The sequence below is a fragment of the Falco peregrinus genome, chromosome 10 (assembly GCF_023634155.1).
Source record: "Falco peregrinus isolate bFalPer1 chromosome 10, bFalPer1.pri, whole genome shotgun sequence".
Lineage (NCBI taxonomy): Eukaryota > Metazoa > Chordata > Aves > Falconiformes > Falconidae > Falco > Falco peregrinus.
Genome location: NC_073730.1, coordinates 19,300,035 through 19,327,469, shown reverse-complemented (window position 1 = coordinate 19,327,469; position 27,435 = coordinate 19,300,035). Strand labels below are relative to the sequence as shown.

At 41.2% G+C, this 27,435-nt stretch overlaps 1 protein-coding gene across 1 annotated transcript; it reads right to left on the bottom strand.

The window, feature by feature from the left end:
- Positions 1-74: 74 nt before the first annotated feature.
- On the bottom strand, positions 75-23,444 carry LOC101922252 (vitellogenin-2-like). Its single transcript, XM_005238454.4, has 35 exons — positions 23,375-23,444; positions 23,239-23,259; positions 22,982-23,133; positions 21,447-21,698; positions 20,829-20,990; positions 20,593-20,741; positions 19,858-20,008; positions 19,578-19,735; positions 19,319-19,484; positions 18,314-18,439; positions 17,738-17,956; positions 16,562-16,779; positions 16,305-16,402; positions 15,882-16,006; positions 15,670-15,771; positions 14,880-14,999; positions 14,604-14,793; positions 12,742-12,835; positions 12,445-12,630; positions 11,760-11,904; positions 11,416-11,638; positions 11,150-11,325; positions 10,142-10,774; positions 9,604-9,654; positions 8,593-8,682; positions 7,328-7,540; positions 7,097-7,239; positions 6,553-6,691; positions 5,897-6,032; positions 5,264-5,450; positions 4,845-4,936; positions 3,711-3,808; positions 2,809-2,968; positions 1,275-1,436; positions 75-410 (listed from the first exon to the last, which is right to left on the bottom strand). Exons 1-35 carry the CDS (start codon positions 23,442-23,444, stop codon positions 292-294), a joined length of 5,526 nt encoding a protein of 1,841 aa, XP_005238511.3. The 3' UTR covers positions 75-291.
- Positions 23,445-27,435: the final 3,991 nt, after the last annotated feature.

Below are 27,435 nucleotides of genomic sequence, written 5' to 3'. Positions count from 1 at the left end.
ATGGGGGGTGAGGACAAGCAACAGTGACCTTCTCTTTCAATAACCAGTAAAATAAGGAAGCCTTCATAATTTTATCCATGCGTGGATTTATTACGAAATCAGGTACTTTAAGGGCAATCATAACAGTTTCTATAATAATAAAGTTTAATACTTTAAATTACTTGGGAAGATTCCACACGTCCTTAAACACTTAATTTAGTATCTTTATTATTCCTTAAGATGAGTTTTCTTACACCACACAATAAAAACATTAAAGCATTTCTGGTTTTTCCCGTGCTGTGATGTACAGCTTCATGCAGTGCAGTCTTCGTTCTCGCAAGAACATGCTATGTGTGCATCAACAGTGTCCTGCATGTCCTCTGACTTCTGGTCAAACTTTGTCTGTTTGTCCATCAGGCTGGTAGCTGAATCTGATGGGCAACAAGAAATGAAAAGTAAACAGTATGCTTCATAAGTAGTTTTGCAAGGTACAGCATTTCCCATGCACTAGTCATTAATTACAGAAGGCTTGGCTTCTCACTGGCTTACATATTTATACTTGTCTAAGTCACACAGAGATGTTCTAGGAGAACCACTTAATTAATAAAGCAGTTCTACCTTGGAAACAACTACTTCCATCTAGAATTTTATTAATGACACATTTAGGAAAGGATATTATGGTCTTAAAGGGAAAACAAACATGGAAAACAGACACAAACCTATAATCTATATGATCTATATCTACCTTAGCTAAACTCTTACAATCTACAATATACCTACAAAAAAAGACATCCTCCTATATCACTGCACTTGGGTGCAGAAATCCCACCCACACCTGCCCTTCTATTGCCTAAATCAGCTCAGTGAAAAAGGATCATGACCAAAGGCAGTGATATATTAAAATATAGGAGGTAAGGATCCCCGTCTCAGGGTGCTGCACATGATCAGTGGCTGAATCCTCTCGGGCTGCAATACATGGCTTTTCAGCTGCTGCTGACTGTGCTGTTTGCCTGCCCTTACCTTGTTAGCTCAAAGCACCATGAAGGGGAGTTCAGTATAGATTTTAAATTCCAGTATAATGAAAAACTTAAAATTACAACAGAAAAACACTTATCTTGCTAAAGGAAGTTTTACGTATTAATGACAACAGGGAAAGGTCTTCAGTCAATAGCACAGTAAGTCAACCCTGCCTGTGGAGGTGTTATTCATATGTTTCAAGTGGAATAACCGTGTCAAGGCACAATCTATTCAGACTTTTGTGCAGCCCCTGTTCAGTAGAATTTCCGTTGGCTTACCAGCTGGGAGACAGTGGAAACCAACAGTGACTGGAGTAGTCTTGGTGGCGGAGCATCCTTTCATGCAGCGCAGCACGGGCTCTGTAGAATAGCACTTGGACTCTACACCCACCAGCTGAACCGTCTTCTCAAGCTTCACAAACGAGCGTCGCAGTTTACAGGCTGTAACACATCATCGGTGATAGTTTAGGTGCTGACATTCAAAAATCTTCAGATCTCCAACTGCCAACGCTGCCAATTTGCAAACAACTTTCCTCTGTGAAAACTGTATTTTGATCATAAGTGAAGCAGTATCACTCACTGATAAGCTTTTCAAATCAGCTAATTAGATATGGAGCTATGGAAAGTCAATTTCAAATGCAACTGGTTTATTTCTAGATTAACATGTAGAAACGTAGCCTGATGTACTTTCTAAAAAACAGTTTTCAAAGCAAACCAGCTTACTGGATAGCTACAAAACCACATTGGAAAGTGTTGAATACTCAGCAGTGGAAATAAAGGCGGTGTTTCTAACCAAATAAAAATAGTCACTAAAGAATTACACTATTACCACTGTCATTCAGATACAGAATTGCTGCAGAGAGAGACCAAAAGTCATTGCTGCCAGCCAGTAATATTGATCACATTTTGCATTCACAGGATGAGCAGCTGCAAGTGTGTGAGAAGCTAAATGGGCCACAATCTACCCTTGACTATAAGTTTCATTCTCTGAAATTCCAGCCTTTTCCACTATATGTGGTCACTACCAACTGTGGGAATGTTATTGGGTATATGCAACGTTATATCTATCTGAAGCAAGTTTGATGCTCAGTATTCTTGACAAAGACATAGAGTAACAGTTAATGCACAGCTAAACACGTAGAAGCCATCTCTAGGGACCGAGGAAGTCCTTCCCACCAGGACAAGTCTTTTCACAAAGGCAGCTGTGCCTGTCCTTGCAGCACTGTAGGATGTTCTTGCATCATAACTTCAGCGGGGAGCATCAGCACACCATCAGATCCTAATCTACTGAAGCACTTAAAATACAGCTTTTTTATTTCAACCGTGTAATTAAGTCCCTGGAACTGCTCATGCACTTGAATGCTTTGCTTGGCAGGTTGCACTGGTTCAAAAATCAGGTGCTTAGCCATGGTAATAATTACTAATCTCCATCTGATTTTTTTGATGGGTCAAATGCTGGATATTGATGTCTGGAAAATGCTGTTGTGCTTAAATCAAAGCATTACGTGTGAATTTATCCTCTTAACATTTTTTTCTGGTCTTCTAAAACACTTCAAAACTGAAACAAAGATTTTGTTTCAGCTTGGTCATTTAATTTCAACTGACTTGTGTATTTTGTCTTGATTAACTTGTAACTTCTAATTTATTTCTAAATGGGCAAGTAATTTTAAAACTTATATATAAACTTAATAATGAATCCTTATAAAATGCTTTGTATTTCCAAATTGTTCACAGATTTAAAATTTTCTAAACAGATTCTACATTTTCTAAAGAACTGCAGTATATTATATTAAATTTATTGGGGCTTGCATACCTCCTGTACAAGGCTTTTCTTCCAAAATCCAAGAATGTCCAAAGCTCACTGCATCTTTAGCTAGATATCCGTTGGGCATCCGATATTCCTGTTCACATTCTGCATCATATTTTCCACACATTCCACACATTTTCCCTGCCATCCATAAAGCAACTTGAATCTTTGAGAAAAAAAAGTCAAAACCATTTCAAGTTAGCAAAAGTAATACCTATGGAACAGACCTCTGCTATGCAGGTCCCTTCTAGTATTCGTTAATGCACAAACATTTAAAAACTCTTTAGTAGGAATTCAAAAGGGTCTGACAGCCAGATGCCAAACTCCCGTGGTGCTGCAGCATCTTTGACTGTTACAGCCTTTAAAACCTACTGTGCCAGTCTGGTATGTTATTAATAGTCCAAACTATTAATACAATAAATCTTTTGTCTGAGGGATGTTTTCATAGTACGGGTGATAGATACAGTATGGTTTGCCAATTTCTTACATTCCTATTTCACATTACTTTTAATGCAGCCTTTAAAGCATTTATTCGTCTTAAAAGAATGGCTGCAATTTTGCTGATTTGAAGAATTATACAGCTGTAAGAATAGTGGACAGGAGCTGAAAACTCATTTTTCTTGCCAATGCACTGCTGACGCAGTGTGTGTATGCTCACAGCCCATTTTCCAACACACACCTGTACTGCAAGAATAAGGTATTTTTGTCAGTGAAAGATTCTTACATCTCCTGCCTAGAAATAAAGAGCACCGCTGTGCAATGCTGTAGTGTCGCTTCCCTTTGGGGTTTTTTGGGCCCTGCACACATCTGGATTTGCCACTATATACTCTTACACTCATACATGAAGATTTAAGGGAACCTTATGGAAATTTCTCAACACCCAAGCTTATGAAGAGGAATATCAATACCCTGAATGTGTATCCATCAAAGTACAATTTATCAATGCCATAGGCTGGGGCAACAAGTACAAGCCCTTGCTTTTCACTGTGGATCCACAGAGGAGCACCTAGAAGAAAACAAAATAAAACAAAGCAAAACCAAAACAGACCCAACCTAGCTTTTTTAAGAAAGAAAAAAGCAACTGTCATGTTTCTAAAATGTTCTTCTCCTTCAAACTCCTCCATTGTTCTATTCAAGAAAGAAAACAGGCAGCAAAACAATATAGAAGTGTGTATATACAGAAAACAGGTGTTTGTAAAACGTTGGAAAACAATTTTAATGATCACAGATTTATTCATCATTGCATTATTAACATATTCACATTTATTTCTAGAAATGATTACAGAGCTGTCTATAGTATCTGTATAGTTGTGCAGATATACAGGGCCCTGAGTACCCTATATGTGACACAGTGACACTGTGACTGTCACTGCAGCCATTTCTAGCACAATTACTGCTTCCCATGTGCGTAACAAATAGGACAGAGCTTAGCACTGGCAGATGCTAACCCAATTTCAGCAAGATTTAGCCTGATTCATATACCACAGCTCCACAGTCAGGAGCTACCTGCATTGTGTGCCCCTGACTGCACAGCACAGGATGTAACTAGGTCCTCCTGTACCTTTCACAAAAAAAACCCCAAACTATTTCTGCTTTGAGAGAAGCAAGCAGGCTCTTTTAGCAGTTCTCCATATTTATTGCCTGCAGGTTTCAGAATGCTAGCCAGATCTATACCTAAAAATGAAGTTAAGAAAAACAGTGATATAGTGTGGTGAATTTTACAAAAGCTCTACTTCAAAAAGTTTTAATCAAACAAGATTTTACAGCATAACCAAAACATTTCTCAAATTTGGAACTCCAGCAGGAGCTGCAGCAATGTATGAAAAGGAGTGACCTTCATGTTAGTTAAATCTTGCTTAGTTAGGCCACTTCAAGAGCTTCACTCTCTAATCAGTCTTTCTAAATGTAAATGAGTAAAATACATGTTCTTAAGTATTACTCTTACAACCAAAGGTAGAAATACTGATGGAATCTCTTTGATAGAGTCTTTCTTTCTCCTAAAACATCTGTGACACTGAAACAACAGATGGTGCATCACTTACCAACAGATATGTAGGAAACATTCGTCGTGGGGCTTTCAACCCCATCTACCAGCAGTTTCACCTGTCCGTTTGCAGGACGCATATCAATTTCACTGTTAAGGAGAAGAGCGTTCGTACCCTGTTTGTATCACATTTACACGCACACAGTGACAAAGGCATTTTCCTGTTCACTAAATATCACTGGTCACAGCATAAGATTATTTCAGCCCCTTAAATTCCATCGGGGGTATTCTTGTCACCCAAGATGCAGGATAACATCATCAGCATCATATTCAACATGCACGGAAAGTAAATAAGGGAAATGCTGGAATCCCCTGGGCTGCTAACCATTGCAGTAAAGCTCAGAACTAAGCTCCTCTCACGTTAAACGTGGACGATGCAGTCCCTCACGCTCCCAGCATCTGGCAGGAGTTACTTACTGACTGCCAAGCTTGATGTTGATTGCTTTCAAGTTCATAGCTTTTTCAGCATTCCTCATCATCACCAGGAACTTCAGGTCAGAGCTGCAATCCTGAGCCAAGATGTGGTAGCAGTTTGCCGGCATTGTATAGTTAAACTGAACTTCATTAAAGGTTGTGATCTTGTTGTGGGAAACTGAGCAGTAAGCTGGTTAAATAAAATGCCAGTGAGTATTTGCTCTTCCATAAAAGAAAGTCAGGAAATGGCATATATTTATTTTTAGTGCTATATTATTGTAGCTTCATATTTTTTTCCACTATGTGATATTTTTTTTATGGATTACAGGGTCTTTTGACTACTAAACAACCATAAATTCTAAACAAGGCATGGAAAATGTACTCCTCTGTCTAACAAAAAATAATTGCCAGAAAGTTTAAATGTTATCAACTCAGATAACTGGTATCTTGCTCCCTGAAAGGCTGATAATTTCTGTACTAGATGCACAATATTCTCTCCCAGCTGAACCATCCTTGCATTATGACAGCACATTTCCTAATTAAGTGGAGACAAATAATCACAGAAAAATTCAGAAAGTGCTCAAGTAATTTGGGAGACTGAGGATATCATGCTTCTGAACCCGGTTAGACCCTGACCTTTCAAATTCTCAAGCACAGCAGAGGGGGCTTCAGCAAAGATATTCCAGATGGGAGGCTGCAGCTCTGAAGCTGGTATCCTTGGACCTACAGGGAGTGACAGGGGAAGCCTCATGGCTCTTTCATAGAGGATGATCTGAAAAGGAATCCAAAAGCACATTCAAAATACATTTCTGCCAGGTATTCACAGCAAACAGCTGAGGTCAGCTTTTTCTCTTCTTTGATTTCAATTTCTTCTACTTTGGTTGACAAAGACATTACATGAACGCAACTCATCTGCCTCGCTGTCCATGAGCTTTTTGCTTCTGCTTACAGTTTTCTCTCACGGTGTGGGCCATCATTCAGGTATTATTTGGGAGAGAATTAGTTACTCCCCTTCAAAGGTGGTTAGGTGAGCATGTATGGAGCTACTACAGATGGAAACTCATGTCATTATGAGTACCCACTTTTTCCATGAACAAAATCACTCTATGAATATTCTTGGATGTAATATGAAAAGGCTGAGAATAAACACAAATTTTTTTCATCATTTGCACCCAAACAGATGCTTACTTAATTTTTCTTTCTCTGTAATTAAGCCACTGTAATTAAAATGCAACAGTCTCACTTTTCTACTAGGAAAAAATAGGAGAGTGATAATAATATTTCATAATTACATCGGGAAGCTTGATAACAACATCACATGTCCTTGGAGAAGTTAGAGCCACGATCACCCTGGCTTGTCGAGAAGGATTCTTGTCTGTTTTTTCAGAGAACCCCAGCATAAATGCAGCCCCAGGGACAAACTTGTAAAACCTTCAAAAATTCAAATCAGAAAGATCTGGTGAAATAGAGAAGCAAAAAGCAGCACACATCCCAACCAGGCTGTCTCACACGTGTGTGTAAGTAGCACAAAGAGTCTTCAGGATCACTGGCTAGGTCCCCATGATCACTCTCGGTGCTACTGATCAAGTGATCAGTGAAAGGAACGATCTGTTCCTCAGGTTTTAGTAATTATGTCCGGTACAAACAATTACCATACATCAGAACAGGATGGCTATGATCTCCCACTCAGCTTTTATGTCCAAAGGCAGTACCCAGGCAGATCAGAGAATAAAATAACAGCCAGTATTTTAACCACCAGAACCTCATGGGGGGATGCTGATTTTTCCCCAGTTGACAGATACGACAAATGAGTGTCACCAAAGACTAAAACCTCACCATTCTGCTATGGATCTGACACTTGAGGGCACCTTAGGCCACTCCAGTTTCACTTGTACAGCAGGGTGGGCAGCAAACCGCCCAGTTACCAGCTCAGCTGAAATCTTGTAGTCCTGGCAATTCCGGCCCCATTTCAGGTAAGCCTGTCACGGAGAAGGAAATTGTCCATTTTCAAATGCTTGGAACATTCATGTGATGCATACAGCTGTATATAACTATTTTGAGCCTTACCGTTGCCTTGTGAGCATTGAGGACTGAGGCATCAGCACAGAGCTTCCACTTGCTTGAATCTGTGAGATTTGATACAAATACCTGCACCTGGGGCCTGATGGAGTCAGTATCAGCATATACCACAAGCTGGAGGCCTCCTATCTTCTTGTCGTTACGAATGCCGTAAAGAAAACCAGCTAATACTGGTGGTTTAACATCTCCCAAAAACTTAGGCTGAGAAGAAGGGGGAGAAATTACACAAAGAATATAATTATAAAACAGTTACCATGGAACGTTTCAGATGCAAGATCTAGATGAATAAATGAAAAATAAGCAACTGAACTGCAAATACATACCAGCATATGCATCACACACATACACATGCCTATAAACTCTCATGCATATGTCTTTAGTGCGCATGTGCCTCTGCATGCACAGATGGATTTATCACTGTATTTTACATGAGCCAAAATTTGTGCCACTTTCTGAGCTACAGCTGTTACTGTGGGAATATTCCTTTCATTAGGGTACAGTAATGACTGATTTGGGCTTCATTGTGAATACCCATATATTTGCCTGTCAATGAAAGAAAGCGGTTCAATGTGACTAACAACATCAGCTGTCCGTGGTACTCATCACTCCTCCTCACAGCAGTAGCACCCCCCAGCTAGTGTCCTCCTGTTCATCTCTGGTTCTGCTGGCCTTCACCTCACACCTGAGCTGTGAGTTCTGTGGGGCAGGCAGGTTTGCACAGCACCCTAGCACAAAATATAATTCAGGACGTTGTCTTCAATGTCCCCCCTTGACAGCAGGGCCTGCAATTCCTTTCCTCCGTTGTTAGACTTCACCTCATCACTTGCATCAGAGAGCAAGGCTGCAGGCATTGGGCTGGGTGGTAGCAAGGGGCCAAGGTGCTGCATGTCACCTCTGGAGCATGCCTTCTGCTGAGTCTTAGCCTCAGTCCCCCACCACCACCACCTTGCACTGGCACCACAGCACCTCAGCTTCCCTCCTGGTTGCAGAGTCACAAGATCAGCCTCTGCAGGCATCTGTGGGGTGAGATTCCCCTGTGAGGGTTGTGGTGCAAGATGCAGGAAGGATGCTCACCTCACTGCAGAGGATTGTGTGGGAACGATGGTGCGTGTCTCACTCTTGATTGATACCTGAGACGTGAGAGGCTGGTATTCCTCTCTTCCCGTTATCCTAACTGCACAATTACTGCAAATGCACAGCCACGCTGCCATTCTTCCAAGCTGTCAAAACCCCCTAAAAATGGTGAAACTAACCCGGGAAGCAGCTTCAGATGAGGCATGACTGGATCCAGTAGAGGAGTATGTGCTACTAAATTGGTCAGCTGGGACCTTCTGTTTTGGGAACTGCAAGAAGAAAACACATCATGCTCAAGAGGGGAACTTAAAAGTGTGATTGAAGAAATTGCACTAGGCAGTGCTGCAAATTCTCCCTGTCATGGCATTTGGTGTTGGTAAACTTGTTTTCCAACCCTGAGCAGCTCAATAACTTGCAATATGCTTGGTCCTGCTTAGCACATGTGATCTGGCTCTGAAAAATCATGTTTCCCCAAATACATCTGACCTCTCAGAAGAGACAATTAAGCAACACGTCTACATGAGAATTCCCTGTGTGAAAAAAGAATGGACCAGAGCAAGCCAAATTGAACCAGCCTCTCAATCCAATATGAAAGACCAGAACTGGTTCATTTTACTTCTGGAGGGGCCTGGTCAGCTGGAGGATGTACTGAATGGACCAACTATATGGGAAGTGCCAACTGAACAGACACACACAGCTGAACTTTTCACTTTTTGAGGAACACTAATATCAAGTACACTGCTCCTGACTGGCACATGCCCTAGTAAGAGTCTTCTGCTAAACTAAAGCACCATAAAACAAAGCATCCTCCCATGTTTGTCAGCGTCACTATCCCAGTGTGTACCAACAGTGATTCCAACCCAGGAAGCCAGGTGATCAAAGCCAGTCAAATGACCCAAGCCCTTGATGGTAGGATCTTTGTTCCTCCAAAGTGTGTGTGTCCCCAGTCTTGGTACTGCTCTGGTAGAGTTTTGCATCTACTCGGAGGGCCACAAATGGCACCATGTGCACAACAAAGAAGAACACACTTTGTCTTTATGCATTTCGGAAGAACAGCCACAGTTGATTTGGTGTTCTAAACGTTATTAGTACTGTAATTTGCCTGAACAAAGACAACAACTTGCCTTTAAGGTTTCCATTTGACTCATGACAGATTCCATACTTAATTTACTAAGGAAAGAAAAACTCACCTCTTGTCTATGCGCTGATCTAAAGCGATACTGATAAATCTCATGCTCTTCCTTTGAAAAAGATAAAAACAAGAAGATGAAGTCTCAGAAGAAAGGAAATGCTGCAATTACATTGAAATCTGAGCACTGGGAATTAAGTAAGGATTTTACTCATTATCATTCATACATAGTTCTGTATGCTTAGTCACAAGCACGTAACGCAAGACCTGAAGTAGTTTATGCAAAGCATTAATGTTCCTATTGCAAAATAAAGACAGAAATATGCAATGCCTATTGACAGAAAGCAGTAAATTGGCAAAAAAATGGTTCTGTGCCTATAACAAAAGTTTCAACAAACTTGTAGAAACTTTTGGAATGCTTTGAAGTAGATATCTGAGCCAATGATTGCAGGTGTGCTTGCAGAATAGATTTTGCAATTTTATGTTGCTAAAATTTACTGTGTCAGCTCATATTTTCCAGATTTATGATGCAAAGCCAGCTGCCATCAGGAATGTGATTCATGAACATTAGCAGCATTGGTCAATTTACTGACAGTTACCCATATTTCGGAATACGTGCTTCTGCTGCTGCCATCTTTCAGATGTCCTGAATGATGCCCATGGCTATGGTGACTCGATGACTCACTGCTGCTACTACTGCTGCTGCTGCTGCTGCCATTCAGATACCTTGAGTGATGCCCATGGCTATGGTGACTCTTGCTGCTGCTGCTACTGCTACTACTACTACCTTTGCTACTGCTGCTGCTGCTACTACTACTACTGCTCTTGCTGCTGCTGCTACTACTACTACTGCTCTTGCTGCTGCTGCTGCCACTGCTCTTGCTGCTGCTGCCACTCCTCCTACTGCTGCTGCTCTTGCTGCTGCTGCTGCTACTACTGCTGCTGCTCCTCCTACTGCTGCTGCTCCTACTACTGCTGCCACTACTGCTGCTCTTGCTGCTCTTTGCATCTTTGTTTTTTTCTTGCTTTACTTGATCATTCTCATCTTCACCCATGGCTTTTTTACGATCAGAAGCAGCAGCAGATGATGAAGAAGAAGAGACAGCTGAGGAGGCAGACGATGAGCTCGAGGGATTTTTTGTATTGGGGTCTGTCCCAGTCTCTGTTTCTGTTAGCATAGTGTTTCCTTTCTTAGAAGGTTGCTTCTTCTGTTGTCGTGTTTTATTTGCAACCTGCAAAAACAGTTTAAAGAGAAGTGCAAGAGAGGGGATACATCTGTTTTTATATTTACAATGTAAAATTTCTCTGAGTGTTAGACAAGCTGCTCACACTGGCCTTTCAAGGAATGACAACTTCTCTGGCTCACTCACTGCAGAAGCTGTAGATCTCCCTTTAAATCCACCCTGCTTAGCTGAAATCTAGCCCAGCATGGAGGATCAGCCCCAGCTGGATGCACCTCACAGGATCAGTCCCACCAGATGTGGCACTGGCACCTTTCAAACTAGCCCTATCCCTGCTTTCCCGCACCAGCTTTCCACAATAAACTTCAAATTCTTGATTTCATTTGTGGGAAAATACTCCCCCCTCCCACACTTAAAGTCTCTTACCTTGAACACATTGTCAATGCCTAGAATCTTCTTCAGTTTCGCTTGAATGTCCTCATATGGAGATGACTCATCCTCTTCCTCAGACTCTGAGTTTACCACATGAATTACTTTGGAAGCTGCTCTGGATCCTGCCTGAATCTCCAGCTGAATTTTGTCAATATCGGCATCTGTTTCAACTACACACCAATTGCACACATTAGAAGGTTATACTGCTCCAAATAGCACTGACAAATCTAAGATGACAAGGCTTGTGCTCAGTATTGTACCTGGCATCAAGACTATTTTAGCTTCATGTTCTCCAATTAATCTGTGCAAATATGTGTTTTTTAGGAAACTGGCATCTCGTGACCTTCTGGAAAAGCAGAGCTGACAACCAATATGATGCATTTTGATGCAAATGTCTTGTTTACGAGTTTTGCTTCTTACACCATGGCGAAGATCCTCTTGAGAGCTGTAGGCATGTTTCCTTGGCATGCTGTCAGCTCCTTGCTGCATTGGAGATGAGTATATGAATACCACTGGGAGCATATCATAGGCAAGGGTAAAACTGCAGACATATGTATCACAGGGAAGGCAAATATTACTGTGTAAGCAAAAAGGAATAGGTTACCACTGTGAAATCTTCACTGGAAGCTCTCTCTGATGGTTTGAAAGGTTCTTCCACAATATCAGATGAAGCATCTCCTGGGAGAATTGAGGTCCTCTTTTCAACACCTAGTTCTCCTATATTTCTTGATACAGCAAAAGCCTTGTGTCTGTTGAGATATGTGGAAAAAAAATATTAATTTTTCTGACCCTTTGTCTTTGGATTAACCTGTCAGTATCATGTGAGAGCACAGAGTTATGTTGTTTGAACAAATTGTTCAAACATTCAGGGACTGTATATGCAACTGTAAGTATAAATATTATTAAAGACAAATAAGAGTTCATGACAAACACCGGTTCCTTATTTCACACAAATTTTTCAAAATCTGGATAAATTTAAACAAATTTCCAAATCATGAAAGACATTAATTTAAAAATAAAAATTAAAAAACCTTAAAAGACAATAAAATAATCAACAAATAAAAATTAGAACCACAAAATAATAAACAAATTAAAAATTAAACTGCCGAATAATGTAGGTATCATTTGACTTCTAACTCCCTTATTTCTCTTCCTTTCTCTTTATCCCAAAGGTTCTGCTACACGCTGAAAAGTCACTCTGCCTGTTTGGAAACATCTGTAGAGGTCAGTGGGTAGTGAACTCTGTAAGGTTTCAGTGACAGAAGTATTCTGAAGCAATGCTACCGTACCTTCCAACCACTATCTCAGTTTCCTCATGGCATGGATTTGTTTCGATCTTAGCATTTTTCAGTTTCATGTCTACCTTGGCATCAAACTTCATTGGCACTCTTGTCAGGACCTTGCCTTGGAGTTCAACAGCATGCTGAAAGTATTCTGTGTTGACACCCATTGTTGCGACCGTATATACGTACAAACTGAAACAGAGCGAAGGGTCAGGTGTAAGAAAGGCGCTCCTTTTAAACATCTGGTTCTGCCTTTCCATAACCCACCTCCATCCTATGTCAAGCCTTAGAAACCTGCCGTACCTTGGGTTTATATCAGACCGGATCTGCATGGTGGATTCAAGCAACTGGGAAGGTCTAAAATCTCCAGTTAAAGGGGGGGTCATCTTTCCATCAACTGCAAACAACAGAACAACAATTAGACATGGTAAAAATGAAGGAAAGGATTTGAATTTAAGCAAGACACGTTTTCAGGAAAAGGTAATATTTTTTGTTAATACAACAAGCATGGCTGGAGAACAAGACAGACTTTGGGGTACATGAGATCTTTTATGAGTCAAAAAAATACTGAAAATATACAGAAAGCTTGTTCTGTAGGCAAAGGTCCTGATGCAACATATTGAAAATGGAAATAAAAATACAGTAAGAGAATAAAGAGCTGACCCAAATCGAAATTTGTGTATTAGTACAATATTAAAATTTCAGAAATGCGAGGGGTCAGAAGACAGAGTGAATGGTGGGCAACCAGGCTAGACAAACCCTGATGTTTCTTCACAGCAAGTGTGAATATCTTTCTTGTACTGCAGACCCAAAACTGGACATTGTAGTCCAGATGCAGCCCCAGATCTGCTAAACAGAGGGGGGGAGTAATTTCCATGCTAGCTGTGCCCTCGCTGTTGCAGCCGGTGATGCAGTTTGCCTTACCACCACCAGAGCACACTGCTGGGTCACCAGACCAGCTTGTCCTCAGACCTCCCTGGCCCTTTCCTGTCTGGGCATCGCCCAGCCGACACACTTGCATGGGTTACTCCATCCCAGGTGAAGAACTTTGCATTGCCTTTGTCAATCCCATCACACCTCTGTCAGGCCAACCTCTCCAGCCTGTCAGGGTCCCCTGGGTGGCAGCCTGGCCACCCCAGTGCAGTGACTGCTCCCACCAATTCAACGTCATCATTGACATGGATTTCCTGAGGGTGCCGCCTTTTCAAAAGTTCAGGTTGTTAAAAGAGACAATGAACAAGTACTAATGACAGAGAAGTGACGCTCATACAGGCCACTGATTAGACTTTCATCTGCTGACTACTCTTATAGACCAGCAGTCCAGACAGCCTTCAATCACCTTGTAGCCCATCCATTGAATCCATACCTCCCCATCCTGGCTACAAGGATGTTATTTAAGAAAAAAACAAACAACCAAACAAACAAAAACAAAACAAAAAAAACCCCAACCAACAAAAAAACCACCCACGAAACAAGGGCCAGGGGTTCAAAGATGTCATTAAAACAAACTAACAAACCAAAAACCAAGAGCAGTGAGAAGTGGACACATATGAGGCTTCTGTAAAGAGCACAAGTACTTGTACTTCACCCTTCATTCCTTATGTGGGGACAGCAGAAGCAAGGGTCAGTTCTGGCTATATTAAAAGTTCGCTGTACAACAAGCAGTATGATCACTGAATTAACTTCATTATAAGTATTTGTACTTTTATATTTGTTCTTTTAAAACAGAGCTCTGTCGCTTTTCACAAGCCCTCTTCTCTTCCTGCCTTCTCTAATGTTACTGGTAGATCTCTTTGGATTGTCTTCTATTTTCTTCTCTAAATGTCCATTGAATCCTGCTCAGCCTGTGCATGCGTCTCTCAGGAGTACCCCCTTCTGCCCACGCCTGTGTCAGCTCCCCAGGCAGCTCTCATTTTTTGTGGTTTCTCTCTCTGGTTTCCCACATTCTCCCCTCACCTTCTCTGTCTCCAGTCCATGCAAAGATGAGGCAGAAATCGGCTGTGTCCAGCTTCTCTTCAAACATCTTCACTACCTCCCCTCCGCTACAAAAATTAGATCTTTTTCTAATTTCCTGTTTTTCCACATCTTTCTCTAGCCCCTCTTAGCTTGTCCCTCTCATCCCCTGCTCAGACCTCTCACAACCGATCTCATACTTCTCAACTCACCGCTGGCTGCCACCCGGGCCAGCGCAGTGGTGTACAACCCGTACTCCAGTGGCAGACCAGTGCAGGTGGGAGTGATGTATCGCAGCTCTCCCAGCCACACCGGCTGGGTCCATTGCCCTGCAATGCCATTGCGGATCTGACTGGCGATTCTCTTCATCAGCGTGTTCCTGTCAGCAGGTTCTAGCACAGTCTGCAGTAAAACAGAGATCCAAGAGGTTGGGATATAAAAGTACGATAGTGTCAAAACTTGCAAGTAAAAGTAGGGGTCCCTGGTACCTTCATAGCCTGCTGCAGGACTTCCTTATTGACGTTGATGTAGGCCAGCTCTTGGCCAAACAGTTTCAAGTAGGCCGATACCAAGGGAGTTTCTGTTGGCAGCTCCTTCCATCCCAGCAGCTAGGGAAGAGATCGAGAAACAAGCAAAGTTCCTTAACGCAACACTTTATAAACGGTAATTCAGCAGGGTGGCTAAGCCCGTCCTGACCCAGCTGCAGCCTTCCACTGCTGCTTGTTTTTCCTTGCTGCTTTGTAAACAGCACAGCATCAATAATTCAGACGTTCCCCCACCACCGAGATGCCCACGAAGGGCCTCCTGGGCAGTGTTTTGTGTTCTGATGCTGTAACACTTACACAGAGGGTCTGGGTCATTAGTGCCACTAAACCCAAGTTCGAAAGCACAGCAACAAATCACCTTTTCTCTCGAAGACAAAGAAATATCCTCGTAAATTAAGTGAGGTAGATGAAGGCAGGGAGGAGGAAGCCTGCCAGGCATGAGACCCACACTGTGCTGCAATGCGCGCATCCCCCCTCTCCTCCCCTGCTCCTTCTGCAGCCACCCATGGCGTGGGGAGGAGGCAGGGCCAGAGCAAGAACCCGCAGAAGCTATCGCAGCCATGGCAGGAGTGACGTTGCCTGCAGCCCTGCTGCAGATCTCTCTCTCACAACAATACTCGCGCTGACTGCTAGGCGGGTAGCTTACCTTCTGAGACAGGGCTTAACTAGTAGGACAAGCCTCACTAAATACCCCTTCATATAACCCACGCATTGCATTACTGAAAATACCTACAGCTTTTCCAATCTCCTTTATCTTTTTGTATGTGGGATATTCAGCAAACGGGATATTTTGTTTCTTGATGACATCTGTGATGCCTTCCACGCGGACACCAACCTACCAAAACAGCATGAGAAGGAGCAGACTGAAACTTACTCACAGAGATGAAACTTTGTGGTCAATTTTAATTTTACTTGGCTTTATTATTGATTTAGGTAAATATTTACCTCCGCCAAATCAGCCACTGTCCCTGCAGAATACGCCATCAGCTTGGAAATGATTGCTGACGGGAACATCGTTCCTGGGCTGTTCATAACAAAGACATCTCCAGCAGCACCGATTTTATAGTTATCTATGGCAAAAAGAAAAAAAGGACACATCTTTTTTTCTAACCATTCTACTTATCATTCAAGATGATATTTCTGCAGCTTTTTCGTTGTCAGCTCTAAGATATATCATTACATAAATTTTAACTGTTTAGGCCCAAAAGAATAAATGGCTATTCATGCACTTTTAAATACGTGACTGTCACATTTAATACAAGTTATTATTGAAGCACAGAATGACATGTTTCTCCAAAGGGCTTAATGTTTCTTAAGAATGATTTCTGAAGTGAGAGTTCTGTGGTCACTGAAACACTTTTAACTCACCAAAGTAACCACCAACGCGCATGACCTTGCTATACCGATAGCTCAGTCTGTCCAGTTTGGGGGCCAGCAGTTTAATGGCAATATTGCAAGCTGAAGATCTAAACAAAATAAAAGAGGTAATAATATCCAGAAGTAAGCTGCATCGCATCAGAATATAAACTGAATTCAGTTTGTCAGCATGTGCAGTGCTCACCGACAAGAATGTAACAATTTTGTATTTGCAGAAGGTCACCCACTTGGTTCCTGTCGCCACTTACATGTTGTATATGTACGGCAGCCTGCTCTTCGACAGAGCCTTCATGTGGGAATACACGAAACTGGCCACTTGCAAATTGGTCTCCTTCATTGCCACGTTAGCTATCGTTGTTATTAAAGGAAGGGCAGGCCTTGCCTCAAAGATAACAGCACAAGCCATCATTCGCACTTCGGAGGGAAGCGACTGGTCTGCAAGGATCTGGATGAGATACCCCTGCACCTGCAGAGAGAAAGCAGTGTGGAATCAGCAAAAATTGAGGCTTTTTTTGGCAGACTGGATCCACATGTAACCTGCAAGAAATACAGGAGAGGGGGTCATCAACCCTGAAAGAAGGGTTTCCTGATAATTTTTACTGCATGGTTCTACATAATTTTATTAAGAAACTGGAGTGGGCCATGGAGCAACAGGCCCATGGAGAAGGGCAGGGACTGAATGCAAAGCAAATGTCTGTGTACTGATGTATTGGGTCAGCCCACCACAATCAAAAATACATCAGCATAGCTTTTTTGCATTAAAATTTTTTGACATTCAAAGACTGGTGAGTAACTTTGGAAGAAACAATTGCAGGTATTAAGACAGATTCATTCTTTGGAGTAGCTCCACTGACTCTGTGAACACGCTTCACTGTTTCAGACCATTTCTAAAAGGGGAGCTCAGCAGCTCCCCAAAGACAGTCTGAGTCGATGCTGTGTCATATAGCTCCTATAGCTAAACCACCAGAGAGGTAGGAGTCTTGCCTATGCTCACCGTGCCAGCAACCTCAGCAGGAGGTCAGTGGTGATTCATCCAAGCCCAGTTAGGGGAAGGGTCTAAAAGAGGCAGAGCAACATCAATGTTTTGCTTCCGAGGTCCATAGAAAGTGTCTCTCCTCCTGACTATTGAGGCAGTTTAAATTATATGTCTGACTTTTATTTCCACCATATATAACTAGCACAGGACTTAATTGGTTATGACAGATGACTGAAGTAACACTGCTGATATCCTTCTGGAAGCTTCCTACTGACCAATAATTACAACAGCTTAGCAGAAAACACCAGCTGAAATATAAAAATGTATTGTGTTGTTCTTAGAAAAAATTCTGTGCTGAATCCACACACGATACCTTTAAATTCATTACCCTTACAATATATATTCTCTAATTCATTAAGTACAGAAATCCCTGACAGATCCTACTTACTGTTTTGGGATCCTTCCAAGCTATTTTTCTCAAGGCCATTATGGCATCAATCTGAATGTGGATGGGGATATCAGAAGCACTGGATGAAGATATGGGAAGAAACTTCAGAATCCTCTTGATGCTGCCTGGTTCTCCCATGTTGCCAATGCACTTCAGAGCTAATTTCATTTTGTCTTCACGGCCCCTGCTGATCGCTTCATCTGCCAGGTCATGGATGGGCTATAGACAAAGCACAGCTCAATCTTCTTTTCCTAATGTATAGATTGTCCACAGTGTTCCCCCTACCCACTGAAAAGCCAATCACAATAATGAAACTGGGTTTAATAAAATCATTCAGTGATTTTTTTTTTATCTCTCTCTCTCAGGATTTTACTTTACAATGCAAAACCTGTGTTTTCAATCATGAAGCAAATATCTACATTAATAAAAACATTCATTGCCTTTGTTCTGAAGGAGACCTATGAAATGTGCCTTTGTAAGCCCAATTGTCATTTTTATACTGTATCCTCAAAGAATTAAGCTAATGTAATGAACACTACTAAGCTATTAAGAACAACCTGACAAAAAGCCACCTACCTGAAGAGCTTCTTTAGGACATGTTGAGGTCTGAGAACAGTATCTATTGACCACAGAACTGTATCCCAAGCAGGCAACTTGCTGAAGCATAGGACTTTTCTGGATTCGAGAACTGGTCATTAAATCCTATGGGGGGAAAAAAGGGGGGAAATATTAATTTGCTATTTAATATAGTGTTTCACATTACTTTCAGAGCAGGAAAATCATCAGAGCTTATCTGAGGCGAGCAATTTCAGAACAATTATTGTTCACATCCAAACAAATTAAATCAGCTTGCAGACACTGTATTTGCAAGCTTCACTTAAGAGATTAATTCCCCACTAGTTTCAATATATGTAAGTTTACATAGCACCATTTTGATTTTCCTTAATTGAGCATAACACTGAATATATAAAGATTATGGGTAAACATCATTCTAGAAATGGAATATATGTGATATATATATATGAACAAAGTGCAAGTCAATTATGTTAATGATGCATTCTCATATCATATCCTTTTTTCCTATTTAAGAAGAAGAATATTGACTAGAGATGGCAAAAATCCTGTTCAGAATGAATGATTGATTATAGTGTCAAAATATTTGATGTTTGCACTAATACTTGCACTTGCAACACTTTCCAGGTCATAGGAATAGTTTGCAATTAAAAGAGCTATTCACATGACATACCACAGAAATCACCATTTTTTTCAGAAGTAAGATGTTGAAGTGGGTGAAGTTTTGTCTGCAGAAGGCATGACGTGATCCCAGCAAACTAAAACGGGAATTATTCTCAGAAGCTGTTATGAAAGAAGGGCTTTTATATCCACATAGTGAAACGAAGACACAAGACTGAACTCCTCTCCATATGTAATGCCAAAAGAAGTTAATGGCTCAACATTTGCACAAAATCGGTGTACGTGGGAGGAGAATCCAATCTCTAATGTTACTTAATAATCAAAGGTTGCCATCAATTATCATTCCTTGTGCTATCAGACAGGAAAGATTCACACGGATTTACTCACTGCTGCTATTGGAACAGTGTTCTCATCAGCTTTTGTTAAATGTAGAGCAAAAGAAACACTTAGAAGAGTCTGCAAGTAGGTAAGGTCATCATTGCGAATTCTGGTCTTAATGAATTTGAGTGCTTCTGTGGTGCCTGCCACAGAAACTGCACTCAGCAGCCAGCGCCTGCAAGGAGATTAAAAAAAAAAAAATCCTTAATTTTAGCTCTCAGTTCTCCAAAAATTGAGAAGTTTCTTGTAAGTTGGTACAATGAAATACCTGTAGCGGGGTTTATCTGAAAATTGTCTCCAGACGGACTCAAGAGTATCAGCACTCGTTATCCGGCAGAGCTGGACAATCTCCAAAAATCTATACGGAACATCATCATGGAAATCTTGTTGGTTATTCAGGACTATGTGTTGCAGTGTTTCTACTATCTGTTACAAAACAAAAGAGAGAGGGCATACATCATTAAATGCTTTGGAATTCATGACTGTTATTCTTTTATTCATTATTTTTTTTATTAGGAAAGCAATTTGAAGACCTAAAAATACTATACCCGTTGTTCGGGGTTTTTTGTCTTGATTAGCTGCAGTGGCATCTGTGGCAATACTGATGGGAACTGGTAGCGAAGGCCTCCGTAGCTCTGCATGGAGATGTCCGGGCTGCTGCTCCGCTCGCTTCTCACTTCAACCAAGGTAAATTGTTGTCTGTAGAGAGACGAGTGTTATGGCCAGAATGAATTAGCTGTCTTCCTCATCTGCCTTGGTGGTTTGTTTGTTCAGCAATACTGTGATGGTATCACTTCTATTATTCTTATCACAGTAAAATCTTAGAGTTTGTTAATGGATAAAGCCTTCTAATTGCAACAAAATAGTATTAGAGTTATCTACAATGACATTATTTCTGAGGAGAAGCTAAACTGCTGTCTTTGGAAAGAGAGCTACTGACAGTGTAATCTATGACCCTATTTCTATGTGCACCGTCTTCCACCTGACACTACAAATTAGCCCTTTTTCAGGACAGAGTAGTAAAGTTGCATTCTTATGACATAAGCAAGAAAAAGAGCTTTTCTTCTTTTCTTCCATGTATTTGTAGTGCCAAGTTCACCAGGGTACAAATAAAGAATGGCTCACTGAATTTTTTGGAGTGCGGAAACCCCAGGTACGATTACTCATAGCTTTACCCAAGTGCTGTGGAGCCCAGTTCTGGTTTCACTTCAGTCGGGCGGGAAAGGGACTGCCAGAATCCATAATGATTCTCACCTGGTGAAGCAAGCCCGTGTCCTGCCTACCTTGCTTCCATGACAGCAACACCGGTGGGTTCACTGAACGGTGAGATCTGATACACCTGCTGCGACACCACCTCTGTGATCAGGGTACCGCCATCCGACTGCTTCAGTTTGTAGGAGAAAGCGGCGGTGCCTTTTACCAGCCTTTCTTTCTGGAGGAGGAAAAAGAGACCCAAAAAGTGAATGGGGACAGGACAGCCCTACTTGTAATCACAAAGATCTTTTCACATCTCACATACCATCATGTCAACAGGACAAGGATAGATGTAAGCCATTCCAACGCTCTTCTTCACTTTTTCCTGGCAATTGTTTTGGTCTACGGTTTTGGTAACCGAGATTCGGCTGTTCTTCCTGTCTTCCTGAATGACGTACCTCGTATGGCACACACCTCCGATTCCAGCCTGGCAGGTCAACACAGATAATGAGACTTACTGGTTGCATCAGGATTGTGCTGCGTGAGAAGTTTTACTGAAAGAAGATTTTGAAGGAGCAGTATGAGGGTAAGGACCTCCTGAACAGTCTCAATTGTGTTTTGAAACCTGTTACCATCAACAGCGAACAAATAAAATGGATCAAGCAGCTGTATGAGGGAAGCCATATAACAAATACATTCATAGATAATTATTTTTTCTTCAAAGGACTGCATGTTAAGTCTTGAAGACAGATGTCTTAAAAAGAATCCAGCCCAGATTATTTGTTCAACACATACACACACATATTCTCCTATATCAATGAAAATCATCTTTTTTTGATGATGAACATTTGAAAGTAGATGCAAATAAACAGAAACTTGGAGGAAGAGCACCTAAAGAGGAACGTCCTTTCAGTAAAGTAGGTTTAGAATGGAAAACACAAACCTCTTGCAGTTCATACACATTCTGTGACTTTTTAATGGTTATCTGCATCATGTTCAGTATTCCCCTCACTATGTTAATACACATATCAGGGCAATCTTCTGGGCCATAAATGTTTCCAACCCGTCCACTACTGTATTCAAACTTGAAGGGCCGGGTAAAACATGAAGAAACCATCTGGGTGATTTTGGAAGATCGAGTAAATGGGTCCCTGTGCCAGATGCCATTGTATTCCTCAAACTGGGGAGAGCGGATCTAGGAGAAAATTAAGATACTTCTGTGAATAAAATTACTTTGGTACTAAATATGCAAACAGATTGGAAGAAATTAACATACTCCCAGGAACATTTTAAACATTTGATTTGTATTAACCCTATAGGGAGAAAGGCCGATTCAAAAAGTACTTTAAAAAATTAAAATAAAAATCTCTCCTTTTTTCAGCATTGAAATAAATACTCTGCTTTAGGTGAAATTTAGCATTTAAAAAAGTTTCTATCAATCCAAGTGTTAAAAATTATAGGGTTTTTTTTATAAGTTTTATTTTAACTTGTCCCCTTCCAATTTATTTTTAATTAAACTAATTGCTATATTTGATTCATATTTCTCAAATGCTTAAATCAATCCAATCTTTTTTTAATAATGAACAATGTGTTTATAAACTTATATTATTTATACTTATTTATAAACAGAAGCAATTTCAGTCACTTTGGCAGGGTTGTTGCTGGTTTCAGTGCCTCAGAGCACAGCCTGGTGCACACCACGCAAGGATTTCAGGATGAAGGCTCCGGTGCGAGGTGCAATCCCTAGCCTGTAATTTTGCCACCTTGTCCGCATCAGTGAAGGAAGGTTACAGCTCAGCTACAGCTGCTGAGAGCTCTGTCACTGAACTCAGAGCCCGAACAAGCAGCTTGGATATGTAACTAAATCAAACAGACAAATAAAAGTATTTTTCTGAAATGTGTTTTGAATGGGTCAGGTCCTATCTCTATTGACATTAGCAGGAGTGTGATTTCACATGTACAGACCTTTTACTGCATTATCCAAACACTAAATATTACATGCTTTTTGATGCCTTTAACTTTTTTAATCGTGCTTTTGTCACTTTTCAAATCTATGTTTTTTAATTTGCCTGCCATTGCATGACAATGATTTTACTTACCCAAGTCCAGGCTTCCCACAGAAGCTGGAACTCTGTGTTGAGACTAGAATCAAATCTTAAACTCAGAGCAGGCTTGAGCGCCTTGAGTTGGAAATAACTGTTTTCTAAAAGAGCCTCTGATTTTGGCACCTCTATTTCTGACAAGAAGTCTTGCAGAGCACCTGCTACGATCAATTCCTACAACAAACATTCCTAAGTGACTGGATGCCAAATTACTCGTCGCTTCTGAAACTTTAGCTTGACCATTCACTGACATCTACACGCTAAGTCTCCCGTTGGGTTTCCTACAGCTTCCCCAAACCACAGATCACCCAGGTGCAATTACGACTGCACTTTGTAGCTCGCTGTTGCACGGTACGTTTGGAAGATGACGCGTTACCTTGAGGAGGTAGGTGCTCTCTGACAGCCCGCTGATCTCTACTTTGCTGCTGAAGCGCACGCCGGCTTTGGCTAAACTCTTTTCTTGAAGCCCGTTCAAAACCCAGCCTTCATAGCTGTACAAGTGGCTCTTTCTGCCACCGAATCCAGGGTCTGTAGGGGATAAGAGCCGTTTTCACAATACTTGCAGGCACGTTCTAACAAATAGAAATCACAAGAAAGTCACCGAAAGAAGGTTATAGGAGGGAATTTACTTACCAATGTCAAGCTTCTGGCTACCTGCAAAAAGAGATAGAAAACCAGATGAGTAACACTCAGTCTAGATCCAATTGTTGCCACTGAACTTGAAGAAAATTTGGGAAAGAGAGATTAAGAAGGGGTATGTTAGGCTTACCTACAAGGGTGAGTGCTAGTGCCAGTATGATTCCCCTCATACTGAAGGTGAATGGGGCTCTGCCGGACATGGAGACACTTTTATGGAAGAAAGCTCAGGAACACGTGGCTGTGTTCTGCTGAATTCTCAAGTTTTTTATCAGTTTATGCAAACACTTCCCTTTTTGCAATCATACTTTCTCTTCAGATGGAATCATGGAAATAGAGTCATACCTTGGCATCCCACTGATTTTCTCATATAAGCCCTTTGCTGGATTGTTTAAAAGTTTCTGCTTATCCTAGTAAAACAATTTTACTAGGTCATTTACAACACACACATTAATTTCCTAGATTGTGTCACGGCTGGCTGCTGTCATTTGCTCCTGCCATAGATTAAGTTGATTTTGCCCAGGTTGTGCTGACCTGACATCTGACCCAAGCTGTTATCTAATTGATAGCAGCCCAATTAACAAAGCAGAGTCAGTGTCACACACGTAAGGGTGTTCTTTTGCTTCCCTCAACATTGGTTTACAGCCATCCCTCTAGATAGGAGATGAAGACAGCTAAACCCTTGCTATTCTTGCAGTCACATGTGCACCAAAGCACATTTAATAACCTACCAAAAACCTGTACATATGGAACATATATATATGTTTAAACAAATCAGACTATCAGTGTGCCCTTTCAGCTCCGGTCACGCTGACCCAGAAAATTTTTAAATGAACAAAGATTTCATAAGCAATCTGTAAATATTTTATCTTCCAAGGTAAAGGCCAGCTAAATGTGAACAATTAAAAGCCACAGCCCCTCAGCAGCGGGCATGGGAGTGCAGGTCAGCTAGAACTTTTGCATTTCCTAAGGAGTCAAATACAAAATGCAGCCAAGTACCTGAACTGACGTGAGCTTGCAGCCAGCTTCATCACTAATTTGCTGTGACAGCCCAGGACCACACTCACACCAGTGTTCTGTTCTACAGATGTCCAGGGCACGGAGGCAAGTAGAGATGCACAAAACATGCTTTCCCCTTTTTGAGCATGGTAATAAGCTGGTAATCACAAAAAAGTAGGAATGAGTTCTGGTCAACCCTCCTGAAAAGTTACATAATCTTCCAAAGTGAGCTGGATGGTAACTGGATCACAAAAAAAGGCAAGAAAAATGCACAGGGGATTCTGAGTTGGAGGGTATTTCCAGAGGGGTAACTTCAGCAAAGCAATAAACCACAGCCTTTAAGTCACACAAAAAAATGAATCTGATTCTAATTGAACATCTACAACACACTGGTAATTCAGTCACTTTATTTCTCTTCCTACAATAGCTATGGTTGTAAGATTAACCCCAGGAGTGAGATTTGTGGCAAATACTATTTTAACGACAAAAATGAACATGTATTTTCTATCTCAGAAGTTTCTACAGTCTCCCACTAGCAACTGCGCTTCCTGGGTTGTCAGCCCCACAAGTCTTGACTTCTTCAAACAGATTTCATCTGGGCTGTAAATCCATCTGGGGTTGTGCAGAAGACTTTTTTATTATTATTTTATTGGTGGGTGGCACACATAGGGAAAGGGACAACATTAGCCAGAAATGTCTCATTTTTCATTATTATCAATCTATTCTGTTAAAGGGAACAAACATGCTTTGCACCTCAAGTGATGAACTTTTCACTAGGATGTTGGCAAGCTCTTCCATACAATTGTAATTAACTTTTTATTGTTGAACATTTCTTTTAAAAAATGCACCTGTTATGCTTTCCACTTACTTGTATGCCTTGCACAACTCAAAGAAACATGAGTACTGTGTCAGTGTGAGAACTACAACACAGTGTCTACCATGGGATATTTTATTATTATTATTTTTAGCAACAGTGCAGCTTTGCTGGGCATAGTTAACATTAGAGGTCAGATGTATTGTCTGAAAGCAATAAACAAACAAACAGATAATTTGAGCCTTCTTTTGATATCAGGTTTTGAATCCAGCTGTATCAACTTTTCATCTACTCATATCCTCTCATTTACTTCCCTTGCAAATTACAGGGAGGGGGTAGAAGTAAAAGCAAGAGGTCTTGCGTGTCTTCACACACAAAAGCTTTGTGGTAACTGCAAATTAAAAACCAGAAAAAAGCAACACAAGTAATAGCTAAGCTAATTTCACATGCACAGCATTGCCAGAACCCTGTATATATTTCTATTTTCCTTTCAATAACAACATGTTTAAACTGGTATTATCTTGGGGATTAATTAGTCACCTTAGCCTAGTTGAAGCGTACATAGAATAATCCCTGTGAAAAAGCTAGAACATGGTCTGATTTTATTTTTATACGCATGGAAATATTTTTGTCCAAGTCTGCAGAAGCTGATGGAAGCAGTTGTTCAAATTAGGAGCAGAGCTGTTTTCTATGGAAAAGTTTACTGAAGTTTTCATTTGTTGATTTTTTTTTTTTTTTTTTTTTTTGCTATAGTCAGTTTTGCAAAAGCTGTATTTTATCATCCTCAGCCACTGGGGATGAAAGGGAAAAAGTAACAGCTGTAATTAATCCTGGAAAGTAATTTCTCATACCTAATCAGACCAATATTTATAAGTTAAGCCTTGTCTCATCAAGTAGCAAGAGAAAGAAGCAATGCATCTTACATTTAAAGATTTTGTGAAATAAAACACCACAGTTTAAGATGAACTAGTCATCTTTTCAATATCACGTATAGGTAGCTAATAACTGTACGTGTGCCAGTCAGTGCTCCCTGTTCCTTCCCAAGTAGGTATGTAGGCCACTCGCTCTGTTACCTCAGATACACACCTGTGTGCAGCGACACACCTGTGCTGCATTCCTGCAAGCACTCTCTCCCTTTGCTCTCCAACAATCTCCGAGTAAGATCCTAAAGCTGTTTCCAACACAGTCAAAGTATTACATCTCCACATTACCAACCAGACCACCCGCAGTATTTGTACCATTATTAGCAGTAGCTTCAGATTAAAAAGCTCCAATTGAAGATCACTGCCTATAGAGCAACCCAAAGCCTCTAGGCATGCTTCCTTTCTTTACAAGGACAGGACTGAATCTATACCCCAGACTTCCAGTCCAGGTCAGCTCAGGACTCTGCTGCATGCACACTTCTAGCACAGCTGGCTCCTCCACGGAGGCATTCAAATAAATTTCCACTTCTACAGGGTACAGAACGTTAAAGCAAGATTAGTACAAGATGTGTTGATTGCCTAATCATCAAGAGGCAAAAAAAAGATTAAAAAGATAAAATTTTGCTCTTCAAAGGCAAGTAGAGAAGTCCAACTGAGCAGAACGCATGCGGGTGTCCCCCCGAGCCCAGGACTGCCTCGGGACAGCAGCAGCCCCTAGTGGCACAGTGACCCTGCCTTCGCTACGGGCCACCACCTGGAGGCACCTCCCGGCCCGAGGAGAAGGAGCCTACTTGTACAGTAAAGCTGTCCCACACAATCGGCGATATGTTACGGCTTTTTTCACTTTACATCTTCAACTATTTTGAATTCTTACATTTATTCTTCCATCACTAATATTCAGGCAAGAGCTGCCCGTGGGGAAGGTGTGAGCCCAACTGTAGCTGTATGCTGCTAAACCCTTCTAGCAGATGGCACAACCGGGGTCACCCATTTATTGAGGGGGAACTGGAGAGACAAATAAAAAGAAATGTTATCTGTATTGTCTTTCCAACCTGACTACCTATGAAACAAAAAGCTGACCACGAATATAATTATAGAGGCTGCTGCTTCCTTCGGGGTGCTACGTGAGAACCATCCAGGCATCCTCTGCAGTTTGCATTGGCTACTACTTTGTCTCAAGCTGTAACTCCACATACAGACCTGATCAGCAGAAATTGCAGTTTTCTGTCTTAGCTTCTTGGAGAACTCCAGTTTCTTCCCTTTATGTTATTCCACTGCTGTTTTTCCCTCAAGTAGCCCAATTACTCCATTAGTCCAATCACTCCGTTACATCTAATTCTAACAATAACGGGCAGAGCAGCAATGCATTTTCAGTGAAGCATTCTAACCTTCAGAGTTAATCTCCTTCCTATGACCCTGAGAAAGGCAGAAGTTTCTTGGGCATCTTCCAAAAGGTCG